Here is a 17,366-nt window from a genome sequence, read left to right on the forward strand (position 1 = left end):
CGGGGAAGCTTTTCCCGCGTGCGCGGCCCCGCGTCCCGCCACCGGAAGCCGTGCACAGGCCACAGAGACGACGAGCTGGCTAGAGAGACGCGAGCCCGGCCCGCCTGCGAGACAGTCGCATAGAGCGACTCTGGAGGACCTGAGGGAAGAGTAGTTGCCGTGAAGTCTCTCTCACCCGGGTGGAATCTGCCTAGAAAATTTGTGTAGGGCTCTTTAGAAACTACAGACACTTCTTAAGTGGAGACTAGATACTGAAGAAAAATTGTGTAGTTTTATTGTATCAGACTTAGATTAGTACACGGATGGGGTGGGGATGTGTATTGGAATGATGCGTGCCCGTTTCTCTGCAAAGTAGTTTCTGTGTCATGGAAAGGAGTCGATGGAACACGAAGGAAAGTATTTGAACAGTTGCGGGAAGAAACGACCTCTCGCACTGGCTGCGGAGAGAATGCGGGTGTTGGTGTCACCGTGGGTGCACTGCTTTCTGGCTGACCTGTCAAGTTCACTGTCTACACCCCAAATTTTCACATCCCTAACCGAAATGTATAGGTCCCCCCAAGGGGCTGGCAAATGGCCGTATCCAGTTCAAGTCCTGATATCAGATTCACTTTGGAGCCAGAAATGATTTGAAACCACGTCATCCTGGGGTTGCGGAAGCCAGGTCTCCCTCGTATAGTCCCAGAGTGCATTTTTGCAACATCAGAGACCAGACCTGGAAAATATATTTTAGTTTTTCTACCCCAGCCTCCTTTTACTGATGGGAATACTGAGACCCAAAAGGGAGTGAGTTGCCCAGGGTGTCAGCGAGTTGGCGACAAGGCTAGGACCCAGACCTCCTTACCACCACCAGTCCAGACATCTTCTGTCATAATCACAGTGACTGTATGTTCAGAATGATTGATGATATGTGTCCTACATGAAGACATTAGTACAGAATATGTAAACTCAAGATTTCCCTGACAATCAGTACACCAGCTTGCTAACTCAATCCTGAGGTAAGAGACAACAGGAATGCACCCTTCTCCCCTGAATTCATAGCTTTAACCTCTGAGTAGTGGCTATTCCAGCATTATCTAGCAATATAAATTCCACTGGGTTTAATAAATAGATATGGAGGGCCTATTACTAATTTAGCACACTTCTCGGATTTGAGGAAACTTGAACAAGACGAAAACATCCCTGGATGGGCGCACTCTCTACCAAAAATACAAAAATTAACTGGGCATGGTGGCACATGTCTGTAATCCCAGCTACCTGGGGAGCTGAGGTGGGAGGATCGTTTGAAACCAACAGGCAGAGGTTGCAGTGACCTGTAATCCCAGCACTTGGGGAGGCCGAGGTAGGCAGATCACTTGAGGTCAGGAGTTCAAGACCAGCCTGGCCAACGTGGAAGCCCCGTCTCTATTAAAAATACAAAAATTAGCCAGACATGGTGGTGGGTGCCTATAATCCCAGCTACTTGGGAGGCTGAGGCACAAGAATTGCTTGAACCCAGGAGACAGAGGTTGCAGTGAGCTGAGATTGCGCCACTGCACTCCAGTCTGGGCAACAGAGTGAGTCTCTGCCAAAAAAAAGAAAGAAAAAGAAAAAGAAAAAAAAAGGAAGGAAGGAAGAAAAGAAAAAGAAGGAAGGAAGGAAGGAAGGAAGACCGACCCAGCCCCAACCTTTCGGGAAAACATAATCTAACAAATGATTTTGATAAATAAACTGACAAAAAAAAAAAAAAGGGAGTGCTAACTGCTATGCTACAGGTAGAGTGAAACTCATTACCAACTGGAGTTAGAAATATGTGAGTCTTTAGTCATCACACCCCAGAAGACCCAGAAAAACTTTCAAGAGACCCTCTCCCCCTGACCCATGCCACTGGGGGCAACTCAGGAACGGAGGGGACGGCTGCAGCACTGGGTGGAATTTGGCTGGCACTCAGGAATGAAGGGGGTCCTCAGTTCAGGCAGGCTGTTAGGTGACTAGGGGATGGGAAATTGCAAAGGGCTTTAGGGAGAGCGTGAGCAGCTGGTGAGCTGGGATGAGGATGCTGCAGAAGAGAACAGAACAGAAACAGTAGACAGAGGGCAGATAAAACATTAGTCCCAGAGGGCTCCAGCCAGCTACATCCCAGGCAATCAGGAGCCCAGGATTGGAGACCCCACCCCTGCTGTGACATCACAGGGGAGTGGGGTGGAGACGAACAAAAAGGGGGTCCCCCGCCCTGGTCTCTTGGAAGCCAGAGTATCAAGAGAAGAGAGAACCTGACTAGGGTTGCCTGGCTTAAAGGAACAGGCTCCCCATTCCTCCGACCCCTCTAAGCTGCCCCCTCCAGGTCGTGATCCTGTCTCCCTGTCCTGTTGACCTCCCTCTCCTGAGGCCACCACTGGGCCCCCTTCTGAGTGTGCCCTGAGCACTCTCTCAGTATGAACTGCATATCCGACTTCTTCACCTATGAGACCACCAAGTCGGTGGTTGTGAAGAGCTGGACCATCGGGACCATCAACCGAGCAGTTCAGCTTCTCATCATCTCCTACTTTGTGGGGTGAGTCTGTGGCCCTTCGGGTCCCTGGGGGGTGGGCTGCCTGGCATCCCGTCTTCACCCTCCCGCCTCGGAAACCTGCATCCAGCTTCCTGAGCTCCTCCCCTCCCGGGGAAACACTTTCTTCTGTGGAGGCGAGTCCTAAAGACTGGCCTCCGCCACCCCGCCTAGGACCTGAATTCACCCAGATGAATTCTTGTCCCAGTTCATCCTCCAGGGTTGAGAGTGATTTCAAGACACACACTCGGAGGAGTAGGGTCCCTGCCCTGGCACTGCCCTCCACCGAGGGAGGGCTCAGGAGCTCCATCTCCACCCTCCCTGCTCTCATCTCTCCAACCAGAGAACAGGCAGACTCCCTCCCACATCTTCAAATTCCCCTCAGTCAGCTCTTCGGGGTCTCAAAAAGACAAGACAGCACAGAAATAGGGAAGGGAAGGTACTAAGACAAGGGGGTGATGGCCGGGAGGGAGAGAGAGAACTGGGCCCATTTCAGAGTGAGGAATTTCCTTCTGGCATGGATGGGTGAGATGGTGAGAGAGAGAAGGGCAAGGGAGAAGCCCTGTGCTCTTGAAGGGGAGGACAAGGAGGGAACTAACTGCCCCTTGATGAGGAAGCAAACACAGGCCCAAGGGAAGAGTGGCCAAGGAGAAAGGGAGCTTTTCTGAACGCAGTGCAGCTTCCTCTCCAGGAATCCAGAAATGCTCCCCTTTGTCAAAAAGCATAAGTTCCCCACCTCTCCCTGACCCTGTGCCCATCCTAGCAGTTGCTTAAGAGCCAGGAAGGTGCAAGCATCCCCTCTCAGCCCCACCGCCTGGAAGCACACACCTACACACACACACACACACACACACACACACACACAGGCACGCGCGCACGCACACACAAAGGGCTGTGGAGCAGACAATGGCTGGGGAAGAATGCAGGTCCTATCTTTCTTGTGGTCATTTCCATTCACTAGTGGGCACCAGGAAATACAGGCAGAAACCGCGAAGGTTTTCTTTCCTGGGGTGTAGGTCTCCAGTCTTACGCTGTTCTTTGAGACAATGGGTCTGTGCATTCGAGGCAGCAAGCCACTGACTGTTAGGAGTTAGTTCAAGCGGGTCAAAGGAGGATCCTGTGTGACTGTGGCTGCAAGCAAGACTGCTTGCCTGAAAAGTTGAAGTTTATGTGAGGGTGTGGAGGGAAAGGTGGCTAGATGTGACTTTTTAGGTGATTTTTTGCTCTGTGTGCTGGGCAAGCACTGGTAGGCTTCAGTGGGCGGGCAGGTATTGTAAAAAGGCTGCACCATCCAGTGCTCCTTTGGGAGATTTTAGAAAAGGGATTCAAGCTTTGGAATAGCATTAAATGGCCATGAAGTTCCCTTCCAATGTTGAGGTTCTGTGAGATACGAGGTTTGCAAATGTTCGCTGTCTGCATCTCCAGAGCTTGGCTCAACGTTGGTTCTTAAATGTTCTGTGTTCACGTGTGTATTCAATGCTGTGGTTGTTTAGAGCCACAAGATGGTATGTTGGCCCAGGTGAGTGCAAAAGCTGGCTCAGCACATTCCCCATCTGGCCTGGCTCCATTGGCTCCAGGCAGAGATTGATGGGGGATAGAGAGTGGGCTCCTCGACCAGCCCTCTCAGCCCCCACTGCCCTTGTCTCTCTCTCATCATGATCAGATCGAATCCTCCAGGTCTCAGGGCTGGAGCCCAGCCTGCTGGAGCGAGCATGCGAAGCTCTTTGGCATCTTAATTTCCAACCCCATCCATCTCCCAGCCTGACAGCTCCCCACGAGACACTGCCTTCCAGTTACATCAGCGCCCTCTGCAGCCCAGTCCCTTGACCTGAGTCCCATCTCCGTGTGTGTGAACCCATGCACGTTGTGACTTCATGAGTCCACCGTCATTAATTTAGCAAAAACATACCAGCATCTCTGCATGCCATGCACTGTGGACTGAGGACAGAATGGTGGGCAAAAGCAGACAGGGTCCTTGCCCTCGTGGGGCTTACAGCGGAAGGCAAGAGATGGGCATTCATCTGATGATGTCCACAAATGTGAAATGTCAACTGTGGCTTGGAGGTGAACAGTTATAGGAGAGCCGCTTCTGTGAAGGTGTTTGGCCTGGTCAGGGAGTAAGGGAAGGTTTTCTGGAGAGGTGACATTTTAGCCAAGACCCGAAGGATGAGTAGGAGCACCCCAGGTGAAAGAGGGAAGGAAGAGAGTTCAGGGCAGAGAAACCCACCTCTGCAAAGGCAAGGAGCCTGGCAAACAGGGGAAAGAAAAGAAGGTCTTTGTGGCTGGAGCCGAGGGAGCAGAGGTGAGTGAGGGTGGTGGACGGTGGATGGGAACACACACAGAGGCTGGACCTCAGACACCCTTAGAGAGCTTTTGTTTTTACAGGAGATGAATAAACAGAAGCCACGGAAGCATTTTAACCCATGTGTCTGTGGGTGCTTTTGTGTGTGCACGCACGTGCGTTTGAGAGAGAGAGACGGACACGATGAGATCTGAGTTGGGAAGAGCACCCGGGCTGATGCGCCTGGAAGTGGAGGGAGTAGGAGTGGGTGCAGGAGAACCTACTAAGAGGCGGTTTATGAAGAGAGGTGACAGTGGCTTGGACCCAACTGAATCTGAAGGGATTTTAAAGGCCTTAGTGTTAATATTTCACTGATACTTCAATCTCTTCCCCATCATCCCAACCAGGTCGACCACCTAGACTCTGCCTAACATGAGCCCATCATTTCTCTGAGAACTTCTCAGAAACACACCACCTGGTCATCTTACATACACTCTCACCCCTGCCTCTGGCCTCAGCTGCTTGTCTGTGGTTGACTCCATTTCATCACTGTTTTCCTTTACCCACTCCAGGGCACACAGGAAGGCCTGGACTTACCTGAGGTTTCTCACATCTTTCCTGGGCCCAGGTGGTCATCCCCACTCACCTCTGTGGAGTGGGACTTCCCAAGAGCCCATCCCCATTCTGGATCTTGTGGGGACCTGAGAAGCTGAAAGAAATCCCTGGGATCTGAGTCCCTGGAAGCAATAGCCTGTGCTTGACCTGAGGTTGATTTCCAGGGCCTTCCTGGAGGAAGCTGCCTCCTTGCAAACTAGCAGTCCAGGGACTTCCCAGGCCTTTGATGCCCCATTGCGCTGAAGGGTCATTGGTGGCCGCTGGAGCCTCTGACCCCGTCGCAGCCCTGCCCTGCCTGCTCTGTTCCTCCCCCATACAAGGCCCAGTTCACAAACTCACCATCTGTATGGCCCCATGCTTTGGTTCATAATATTCAGCCTCATTATTCAACTTCAGATCTTAGGCGGGAGTTCAATACATAAAGCGAGGAGCTGCTCTGGTTCAAAGAGAAGGGTCTGGAATCCCGCCTTCTCAGCTCTCCACTCCATCCTCTCAGCCCAAGGTAGCACTGTGAGGCACCTTGTCAGCACAATTAAGTGACAGATATGGTAGGAAGATCTGTTGGGCTGCCCCATCTTGTTTTTGTTGTTGTTGTTGTTGTTTTGTTTTGTTTTGTTTTGTTTTGAGACAGAGCTTTGCTCTGTCCCTCAGACCAGAGTGCAGTGGTGCAATCTTGGCTCTCTGCAACCTCCACCTCCTGGGTCCAAGCAATTCCCCTGCCTCAGCCTCCCCAGTAGCTGGGATTACAGGCGTGTGCCACGACGCCTGATTTTTTTGTATTTTTAGTAGAGATGGGGTTTCACCATGTTGACCAGGCTGGTCTCGAACTCCTTACCTCAAGTGATCTACCTGCCTCGGCCTCCCAAAGTGCAGGGATTACAGCATGAGCCATCATACCTGGCCGGATGCCCCATCTGGACCAGTCATCCTGGTCCAGAGAGAGGAGTGACTCTCATTCCTGCCTGCCCTCTCCCCCAGTATGGAATACAGAGCACTTGGTTAGAAGCCTGGCTCTGACACCAGCTAGGAGAGGGCCTCCTAAGAGTGATTTTACATCTCTAAGTCTCAGTCCCCATATCTGGAAAATGGATTTAGGAATACCTCCTCCCTGGGAGTTATAGGGAAGGGAGGTAACATATGTCAAGTGCCTTGCAGAGATGGTGACTCAGTAATAGATGGCAACGGTGACTACTTCGCAAAGACCCCCCCATCACCCTTCCCCCTTCCCCTCTGCCCAGCTCACACCTTCCTAAGAGACCCCTCTCCTCCTCCCACACACACAGCGTGCACTCTTCACACCCACTCCTCAGCCTCCTCCTTGACTCCCTGGGGGCGGATGGGAGGGTGCTGGGCGCGGCTCTGGCCTCTCTCCTGCACATCCCACCTGCCAAGGAGCTGCCACACGCCTTCCGCTCTATAAATAATAAACCGTGAACGCGAGAAGAAAATAGAGCAGCAGAGTAAATGCCAAGAATTGAAGGCTCAGGCCTGCCCTAGCGCCTGAGCCCTGGCCTCCAGAGACAGGCTCAGGCCCTCTGTTCTGGAAATGAAGCATCCCCTTCTTTCTAGCCGCCTTGACGACATCCTCAGGCCCCGCGAGGCCACTGAAGTTCTTCCACTTGTTATTTAAGTCAAAGAGAGAATCCCAATGCGGCCTCTCCGCCCCACAGGGCACAAGAAGGAGCCTTGAAGGAGGAGGAGGAGGAGGTAGGAGATTGGTTGATTGTTCCTTGGAGTCCTCAGCCCTTTCCTCCTGAGACTTTCCTAAGCCAGGAGATGCTTTCACTGGTGATGGAGCAGGAGCTGGTAGGAAAAGCACAGGGTCCGGTTCAGGGGGCCAGCATGGCCTGGCCTTGGGCTGGGACACAGCTAGAGACCTTCGAGTGAAGGGGCTGTGAGTGGTCTGGAGCAGGTTGTCTGGTTAGAGCCGACATGCCAGCTGTGTAATCCTGGTCAGCTTAGCACCCGCTCTGAGCCTCAGTTTCCTCATTCATGACCTGGAGGTAATAACAAAGCTGTCTCAGTAAGAACGTAGTGAAAGATCCAGTGCGAGTGCCGCACTGCTTATATAATAGTAATCTGAACTCTGCATCTCCAAATGTTCCTGGACTTTAAGGATGCAGGGCAGGGGCCTCAGAAAACCATTTCCTGAGGTTGACACGGAGAAATGTGTCTATTCTGTGGCTAGGCACGTTGAGGCTCGGTTCCAGAAGGGTGCGTTGAGACCACAGTTTGCACTCTGCGAATGTACAGCTGCGGCCAGCAGCCATCTTAGCTGGAAGCAGAGAGCCTGGGCCCCAGACCTCACTCCCTTCACTCTGCAGGGCCCCAGGCGGTGAGCTAATAATGCACATTTGGGTTTCCTGTGACAGGGAGGCTCCCTTCTCTTCTGCTAGTACGTAATTTGGCAGATGGGATTTCTCCGTGAGGCTTACTTCCTTGGGAAATCTGAATGAAACCCGTCCCCTTCCAAAAAAAGAAGAAAAGAAAAGTGCTGGGAGATAAAGCAGCACCACAAAGCCCCGTCAAAGGCGGTGTTCATGAGAGCATTTTACAAGCATGCAAGTCACTCTAAGTGGTGCGTTAATCAGGATGCCGCCCGCCTGCTATAAAGCAGCAATAGGAAAACAGGTAACGCGTTTGAAGCCATTTGCCAGTGCTGTGACTACACCTTTTTTCTCCTGCTCAAGAAATCATTCAGAATTCAAGCCAGTAATACTACCAAAAAAATGATAACTATGTGAGGTAGTAGATATGATCACTAGCATGACATGATCATTCCACAAGGTACAGGCATATCAAAACACTCACACTGTGCCCCGTGAATACATACAGTTATTATCAATAATAAATAGGGCTGGGCATGGTGGCTCATGCCTGTAATCCCAGCACTTTGGGAGGCTAAGGCAGGCAGATCACTTGAGGCCAGGAGCTTGAGACCAGCCTGGCCAACATGGAAAAACCCCATCTCTACTAAACACAAAAAAGTTAGCCAGGCGTGGTGGTGCATGCCTGTATTCCCAGCTACTCAGGAGGCTGAGGCATGAGAATCGCTTGAGCTCGGGAGGCAGAGGTTGCAGTGAGCCGAGATCACGCCAGTGCCTGGGTAATAGAGTGACACTCTGACTCAAATCATAATAATAAATAGTACTTATTTATCAAAAATGTAAACTTAAATTAGAATAAAAAGAAAAAAAAAGATTCAAGTGAGCAAAGGAAGCCCCATGATGGAGATAATACCAAACCCTCTCACTGAAAACTGAACAAAGAGCCACTTGCAAATACCCACTGGTGTTTGCAGTAAATAGGATTGTGGTGTCCAAACTACAAGTGACTGGGACCCCCGGTACGTTCTGGGAGCTGCTGCTCTTTGCATGGCCCAACAGTAGGTGACCCCAGAGATCATTCAGTCCAACCTCCACCTGAGGAAGGGGCCTCCTCTCAGCACACCTGCCAGGTGAGCATCACGCTGTCCTGGAGTCTTCCCAGACGTGTGGCACACATGGGGTGACTTCCCGCAGCAGCCGGTTCTGGCACTGAAGTCCTCACCCACCTCCTCATGGAATCCTCAGGTCAGCCCAGCTGCTGCCTCTGCAGCTTCCCAGCCTCTAACTCCTACAGCTTTGTCTTCTCTGGGCTACACAGTCTCAACTTCCTTCCACTCACCTTCGTCTGGTGTGGTTTTCCAACCTCGTGCCACCCTGGTTAGATGCAGAAAATGCCCTGACCCAGCATTTCCAAAAGTGTGCTCCTCAGTTGCACGAGAGGTCACCAGTATTTCTCCAAGACTGGCTTCTGTGGTCAAATAAGATTGGGAGACATTGAGGTTAACAAAATGTAACAGATGTATTTGTTTGTTTACATTGTATGTTTCTCAGGGAGGGAGGAGGGCTGCATGGCATTTTCTAAACGTGTTTGATGAGGTTTTCTCATCTGTCAAATGGGGACGGTGGCAGCATGTACCTCCCAGTGTGCTATCAGGAACAAACGCAATCTTGCCAAAGGCTGGAAGTGTGGGATTAAGTGAGGCTGAGCCGGGACTTCAGCCTTGAGGGCTGTGATTGGCGATTTCAAATGGAAAGGCAGGCACTTTATAGGAAAGCAGAGGCACGAGTTGACAGCAAGTATCTGCAGGCCCTACCTGCTGAAGGCAGGGAAAGTCTGAGAAGGAAGGTAGGGAAGGAAGAAGGGAAGGCCTCATCCACGTGGTCCCATAATGACTTAAAGCTGCAGGAAGGAACCAGTACAGGTAAATGACCACTGGGTGGCAGCACAATCCAAGGAATAAGATCAGAAGCGTCTCCCCTTCCTCCTCCCCCAGCCTCCCACCTTCTACCCAACTCCTTTATCCGCCAGGTGAAAGCTCAGCCGCTGCCCCTGCTTCCTTCTCCGTTCTCATCTGACACCTGGGCAGATGGATTCTTCCAAGCACCCAGCTCCCAAGGACCTTCATTGATTTGTTTACTGAGCTACTTTGTGTTGGGCACTTAGGGTATAGCCATGGGCGAAGGCTGGAACGCACGGGAGCAGAGGTCCGGGATCCTCTGTCCTCCTGTCTCCTGGGTGCCTGCCAGAGAAGTGGCCCCCATCAGCAGCATGGAATGACTTTGAGCCAGGCATTCTCAATGGGGCCATATGGCCCCCAAGGAGGTGAAAATTGGTTCTCACTCTTTTTATGCATAAAGCACAAATTTGCATACAGTACATAAACAGATATCTGTGATATCAAAGTTTCATGGAGGGGGGACCACTGCGGGGGAAATGTCTAGAAAGGCACCTGAGGGGCGGTAATGGGACCAAAGGTGGAGAAACGCTATTCTAAGTCAACCAAGGGCTCACTCTAGGTCTCACGCCTCCAGAAGGAACCATCCACACACCCTGCCAGGCATGGCCAAGTGTTGGCAGGAAGGTGAGCTCTCCCAGTTCTGTCTGCTGGGTCTGTAGACTCCTCGCTTTCTCTTCATTTATGCTCTCCTGCCCCAGGTGGGTTTTCTTGCACGAGAAGGCATACCAGGTACGGGACACAGCCATTGAGTCCTCGGTGGTAACCAAGGTGAAGGGCTTCGGACTCTACGCCAACAGAGTCATGGATGTGTCTGATTATGTGACGCCACCTCAGGTATGGTCCCCTACCCAGAGAGGCATGCGGATGCCCAGGCACTGGGCAGCTTGGAGGGGAGAAAGCAGAGCAAAGAGCGCCAGTGGGATTCCCAAAGCAGAATCCATGATGTCACTGATCCAGAGGACCTCTCACCCAGCAGCTGAGAGCTGTGCAGGAGCTTGGGCCTGCGGTGCTAGGCACCAGGAAAGCTGGGTTCCTCTCCAGGCTCTGCCACAATGTGTAGTGCAAGCAAGGACAACACACACGGGGGAAGGCGGCCATGTGGGTGGTTGCAAAGAGCCAGCTCTGCCCCTTACTAGCCCTGTGACCTTGGTCAAGTCCCTAAACACAAGCCTCGCTTTCCTCATCTGCAGAGAGGGGATATCAGTGATAGTCCCTGTCTCCCAGACTGGGGCTGTTACGTGTTTTTCTCTCCCTTCTTCTCCTCCCAAGGGCACCTCGGTCTTTGTCATCATCACCAAGATGATTGTTACTGAAAACCAGATGCAAGGATTCTGCCCAGAGGTGAGGGGAGGAGACGGAGAGGTTGGGTGAAGCAGGTTGAGGCTGAAAATGTTGGTGGGAGTAGGACTGGTGGCAGGGAGGGGTGGAGCATAAGCAGAGGCCCTAAGTCTGGCCTTGCAGATGGGACCCGGGACCTCCACCCTCCTGAGGCTGCTGGCTGTGGGGAGGTCATGGGAGCTGAGGGGCTCACCAGGCCAGAACAGGGTCCTTCACCAACCTGTGACCTGTCTGCCCACAGAGTGAGGAGAAATACCGCTGTGTATCAGATAGCCAGTGCGGGCCTGAGCGCTTCCCAGGTGAGTCCAGCCCCTTCCCCACCCCACAATCCCAAGTGTTAGCAGGACCCATGGGGGACAGCCCGTAGTTGGAGAGGGAGTGGGAACCAGCCTGTTCCATGTCATTCTGCTGGCATTTACAGATGCTCCCTGGGTGCCACACTGAGCAGGTGCTATAAGGTTGGCATGGCCCTTGCCCAGAGGAGTTGCTAGTCTAGGATGGTGGTGACAGACAGGGGTGCTTGAAGTGGCATGTGTTGTCCAGGAGGTACAAAGGACTGTGGAGCCTGGGGGCAGGGGAGAGAGTGCTTCTGGGTGGGTGGTACCAAAAGGCTTCCTTGAGGTGGTGACATTTGGGAAGGTCCCTGAAGATGAATAGGATTTGGCAGGATAGAAGGGACTTCAAAAAGTGCATTCCAGACAGAAGGAAGAGCTGCAGCACAGACTCAGAAGCAAGGAAGGAAGAGCAAGAAGAAGAGGGATCCTCAGGGTTGCTGAGCCTGGGAGCGCATGAAAGGAAGGCTGTCACCTCCTTTTGTCTGGGTCTGGGGCTCAGGAGAAGAAGCAGGAAAGAAGTCAGCTCCCTTTTCCCTGCCCATTCTTTCCCCCCACTTGCCAGGGTCCCTGATGGGGGGAAGGAAGGGACGGGGGAGGAAGGGAAGGGAGAGGAGCAAAGAGCAGGTAGCCACCCAGCAGCTGTGGCTTCCACTTTAGGGATCCTCACTGGCCGCTGCGTGAACTACAGCTCTGTGCTCCGGACCTGTGAGATCCAGGGCTGGTGCCCCACGGAGGTGGACACGGTGGAAACGTAAGGCTCCAAGACAGATGGAAGGAGACAGGCCCCCACCTCAGCTCCCCTTTGCCCATGAGGGAGCTGTGCATCTCTGAACTTGAGGAGAGTCTGTGACTCTCCCCAGTATTGTCCCTTCCTGGTGTGGGGGGTGGACTCAGGCCCAGGGTATCATCTTCCCCAGCCCACTCACCTGCCTCCTTCTCCCGCTCTGACCCTCAGGCACAGACAATCCCTTCCTATAGCCCGCTCTCAAGGTGCCCTTTATCTATAAGAGCTCTCCCTTTGGAGGCATCCACCAGGAAAGGTCGCCCAGGGGTGAAAGCCTTCATATTCCCCTCTTCCTCCTGGAAAGCTAAGGCCTCCTGTGCTTACCCACAGGCCTATCATGATGGAAGCTGAGAACTTCACTATTTTCATCAAGAACAGCATCCGTTTCCCCCTCTTCAACTTTGAGAAGTGAGTCCCCACTTCTTCTCTAAAGCCAAGATGCAGGCGCCCCCAGCCCTGCCACCTTGTTTTCAGGGAAGTGGAGATGCCCCCTCGCCACAGTTCTTCCCACTTCCACTGACCCATCTCCCGGGGCTTCCATTCCCAATCTCCCAGCGGGCCTTGGCCACTGAGGATCAGGTGAACTTTGGGGTCAGTTTCTCTGCCAGCCTCCCTGCCTTGGGGCTCAGATCCAAATGGGAGTTTTGCTTGGGGCAGGAGAGGGACAACTTAGGCCCAGTCCTGGGTCGAGGATGCCTTCAACGGTTGAAACCCTTTCGGTCTCGTCCCATTTCTTTTTCCCCACATCTAGCCCATGTGTGGATATCCCTTTTCTCTTAGTCAGTTCAGTCCCCCTTCATTGACTCATTAATTCCACAGCTACTCGGTGGGCATTGGCCATGTGCAGAGGGCAATGCCAGGCACTACAGAAGTGCACTAGGCCAGGCGCAGTAAACGCCTGTGATCCCTGCACTTTGGGAGGCCGAGATTGGTGGATCACAAGGTCAGGAGTTTGAGACCAGCCTGGCCAACATGGTGAAACCTCGTCTCTATTGAAAATACAAAAAAAAAATTAGCCAGGCACGGTGGCGCACGCCTGTAATCCCAGCTACTTGGGAGACTGAGGCAAGATAATCGCTTGAACGTGGGAGGCGGAGGTTGCAGTGAGCCTAGATTACGCCACTGCACTCCAGCCTGGGCAACAGACTCCATCTCAAAAAAAAAAAAATGCACAAAGTAACCAGGAATGATTCCTGCCCCCCTGAACTCCCAGCCTGGCAACTGGAGATTAGTCACCGATGTACATCACCCTGATACAGGGAAGGGGGTGATGGGGCAGCAGAAAGATCCAGGGAAAGGAAAGAGGGGAGGGAGATGGTGAGGTCCAGATAAAGGATGAGGGCTCAGATCCCCGCTAGGCGTGGAGGGCCCTGAGGCTCCGGAAGGCGGGGGGCGGGGGCGGGGAGATTGCATAAGAAGATCTTCCCATGAACCCTGGGCCGACCTCTCTCTCCGCTCCTCCCCAGGGGAAACCTCCTTCCCAACCTGACAGCCAGGGACATGAAGACCTGCCGCTTCCACCCGGACAAGGACCCTTTCTGCCCCATCTTGCGGGTAGGGGACGTGGTCAAGTTTGCGGGGCAGGATTTTGCCAAACTGGCGCGCACGGTGAGGACCTAGCCATTCTTCCGCGACCCCAAACTCCCCAACTTCAGCCCTTTCCCAGATGTCAGGGCCCTTTGGCCGGCACTAGCCAGGAGCCGCCGCGAGACAGCGCCACCTGGTGGAAGCATCTCGGGCCTGCCACTGGCTTTGTGCCTGAATCCTTTCTCCTCTCCCCACGCAGAGCTGTCTTGGCCGCCCCCGCTCCCGCTGAGCCCACCTTCCTCAAGCCTCAGTTTCCCACTCCTATCTTCACACTTCACCTCAGGGAAAGGCCTTAGATCTGTGGTAATCCCTAAACGACGGGAAAGTAGACCTGTGGCCACTTTCTCCTGTGTTATAGCTAAAGGACTGAAGATCCCAAAAATAGGACTCAGAGGTTCCAGCGTCCGCAGCCGAGCCACAGCCTTTTTTTTTTGAGACGGAGTCTCGGAGTCTCGCTCTGTCGCCCAGGCTGGAGTGCAGTGGCACGATCTCGGCTCACTGCAAGCTCCGCCTCCCGGGTTCACGCCATTCTCCTGCCTCAGCCTCCCAAGTAGCTGGGACTGCAGGCGCCCGCCACCTCGCCCGACTAATTTTTGGTATTTTTAGTAGAGACGGGGTTTCACCGTGTTAGCCAGGATGGTCTCGATCTCCTGACCTCGTGATCCGCCCTCCTCGGCGTCCCAAAGTGCTGGGATTCCAGGCCTGAGCTACCGCGCCCGGCCACCACAGCACTTCTTTACTGAGCAGCATGTGACACATCACTTTCCTTTCTCCCTGCCTCGTCTCCCACCTGGAGGATGGGAGGAAATCATTTATCACGACTTCCACCCCACGCCCACCCTGGCCCAGCGCAGGCAGTCGGAGGGCGAGAGGAAAACTCATACCCGGCCCCTTTCTTCAGGGAGGAGTTCTGGGCATTAAGATTGGCTGGGTGTGCGACTTGGACAAGGCCTGGGACCAGTGCATCCCCAAATACTCCTTCACCAGGCTCGACAGCGTTTCTGAGAAGAGCAGCGTGTCCCCAGGCTACAACTTCAGGTAATCCCCTATCTCCTGGGACGTCAGGAGAAGAAGGTGCGGGCTGTTCTAAAGAACTTTATTTCAAGCAGCAATGTTTATGGGGGAGACAAGATCCCACATCCATCCACCCACCCCCCCGCCCCAAGTCCCACCTCAGGTTTCATTTCAAATCAGGAAGGACTCTGTAACAGCCATTAGGATCTAGCTGGGTTCCCTGGGAGACAGTGTCTCCTTATCACTGGAGGGGACCACGCCAAGGATTCCTGCTGCAGGTCAGTAGTTAGAAGAGACGGCCAAGGTCTCTTGAAATGCTGGGATTCTGCGATCCCTTGCCTGTTCCTAACGCTGGCCTGAAACTGTAACGTGCTTAAGTGACTTCCAGATAGGCGTGTTCCCTGCCCTGGGCCTGAATTTTCTAAGGTTTCTCGTTCTACAAAGTAAGGGTGATAACTTGGTATCATTTTACATTTTACAACATGGTACTTTTGCGTTTCTGTCCACAAACGTGTCACCAGTAGCAAATTATAATTGTCATTGGCTCTTCTTCAGTGCCTCTGCAAACAAGAACTCAGACCAGTCTTTAAATATCATCCCAATGGCTTTGAGACTTCAGGGATCTTTTCAGGTTTTGTTTTGTTTTGTTTCTCCATTTTGAAGAAAGGGAGAGAGGAATCAGAGAATAAACTGTTTGGAAGCAACTGAAAGCGCTTGAACAAGCCATTGGTCTTCTCCCATCCTAATTTCCCCATCTCTGAAATGGTGATAGTACCGCTGTGATCTTCAGGATTCAATTAACCAATGTGTGAAAAGCTTCAGCTTTCTGTTTTGTTTCTCTCTTACTTTTTTTCTGAATCATTCATTTATCGATTAATCCATTAAACATGTACCAATTGTCTACAACATGCTAAGGGCTGTACTCAGTTATCTTAGGTTAGCAGTTCTCAAAGTGTAGACTACAAGGTCAACACTACTTATTAAAAGTTTTATTTTCTTTTTAATTGATAAATAACAATTGTGTATATATATGGGATACAATGTGATGTTTTGATATATGTATACATTGTAGATTCCCCCCAATTTTTGAAGATCCTGAAGTTTCTGGCCGGGCCCTGTTCAAGTACACAACATTATACACTAAACAGCTTAAATAGACTAAATAGGCTGTGACCAGGGGGAAAAATACATAAGAATATATTTCAGTTACATTTGAACGTAAGAATATACATTGGAATATATTCAAATAATTGTTACTCAAATTTCCTTTGTTGAGGTGGTATTCTCTGATACAATGGCATACATAAGCCAAAAATAATCATTTCACCTTTTTAAAATGTTAATTTATACGTTAAAAAATAATTGCCCACCCCATTAAGCTTTATATTTAATAGTTTAAAATATACATGTATATTCTCTGGAAAGAAGAATCTTTAAAAATTGAAAGTACTTTCATAATCAACTCCAAACTTTAAAAAAACCATAGGAAACAACACATATTTTAAAGTAGGTTAAAAATACAGTTCGGCTCACTGGCAGAAATTGGCATATTTATTCAGTTGGTATATCACACTGAGATCAATACAAAGGATATTTGTATGGTGGCTTAAAATAGTAACATATTAATAAAATTCTCATGATCTAAAATGCAAGTTTTCATCTACATAACTTCCCTTTGGCCATTGGGAATTCTTTAATCCTCCAAATAACTCATTTGGCAGGAAAGCTTATGAAGAATGTGAATATTATAAAGACCCCCAACTACTGATATCATACAGTTTTAGAACAGCATCTCTCATCTAAAGAAAAATTGGTCCGGAGTGCTTTATCTCCAATTTATTGCACTGCAGCTGCCTTCCCTCCCTCCCCACCTGAGCACAGAAGGATGTGAGATAGACCTGGTCCTAAATAAGCTTGGAGGGTATTTGGGGAGGCAGGACAGAGTATCTCCAAAGACCCTGCCTGCGTAATACCCAGAGGCCTAAGAGAAATCACCCCCTCTTAGGATCTCAGATAATTGGCTCCTCCAACAAAGCCCTCCAGGCCAGAGAAGGAGGCAAAGCTGCTTAGTTTGACCCTTTTGATTTAAAAGTTTCCAGAGGGCCAAAGTAATTGCCCTGACATTGGGGGATATCTGATATCCGTGGCAAGCAGAGGGCTCTGCCCAAGCCCCTTCCAGTCCCTTCACCTGGGTGCCCACCCACCACCCTGATGTGACCCTCAAACTACTGGCACCCAAGGCTAAGCTAAGAGCCCATGAGTGGGAGGCTGCAAAGCCGTCTTTCTGAATCCTCGAATAGGAGAGAAAGGGTCACAAAGCCAGGTTCAGTGTGGCTCACAGTGCACTTTCTATGATATGGTAAAATTTGCACTGTTTTTTAGAATCTCACCAAGCTACTTATCGGTAGAAACCATACTAGTCACCCTGTATGCAAAACGCTTTGTGTGCTTCAGCTCAGCGTTCCTTGCCCGCCCTCCAAAGTAGGTGCTACAATATTCCCTGCAACTTTACAGAGGAGAAGATGGAGCCTCACTGTTAGATAAGGTTCTCAAAGTCACAAAGCAAGCAAGAGGGGGAGCCTGGATTCAAAACATATTTCTTT

General features: G+C 51.4%; 1 protein-coding gene across 1 annotated transcript in view; it reads left to right on the plus strand.

The window, feature by feature from the left end:
* The first annotated feature begins 2,226 nt into the window (after nucleotides 1-2,226).
* Nucleotides 2,227-17,366, plus strand: part of P2RX3 (purinergic receptor P2X, ligand gated ion channel, 3) — a 32,332-nt gene continuing 17,192 nt past the window's right edge. Inside the window, exons 1-8 of the mRNA XM_011963399.1 lie at nucleotides 2,227-2,530; nucleotides 10,404-10,539; nucleotides 10,975-11,046; nucleotides 11,285-11,342; nucleotides 12,036-12,129; nucleotides 12,493-12,570; nucleotides 13,629-13,770; nucleotides 14,651-14,787. Coding sequence (XP_011818789.1) covers nucleotides 2,412-2,530; nucleotides 10,404-10,539; nucleotides 10,975-11,046; nucleotides 11,285-11,342; nucleotides 12,036-12,129; nucleotides 12,493-12,570; nucleotides 13,629-13,770; nucleotides 14,651-14,787 — 836 coding nt within the window. The 5' untranslated portion in view covers nucleotides 2,227-2,411. The remainder of the gene's footprint in view (nucleotides 2,531-10,403; nucleotides 10,540-10,974; nucleotides 11,047-11,284; nucleotides 11,343-12,035; nucleotides 12,130-12,492; nucleotides 12,571-13,628; nucleotides 13,771-14,650; nucleotides 14,788-17,366) is intronic.

Source organism: Colobus angolensis, unplaced genomic scaffold (assembly GCF_000951035.1).
Source record: "Colobus angolensis palliatus isolate OR3802 unplaced genomic scaffold, Cang.pa_1.0 Scaffold61, whole genome shotgun sequence".
Lineage (NCBI taxonomy): Eukaryota > Metazoa > Chordata > Mammalia > Primates > Cercopithecidae > Colobus > Colobus angolensis.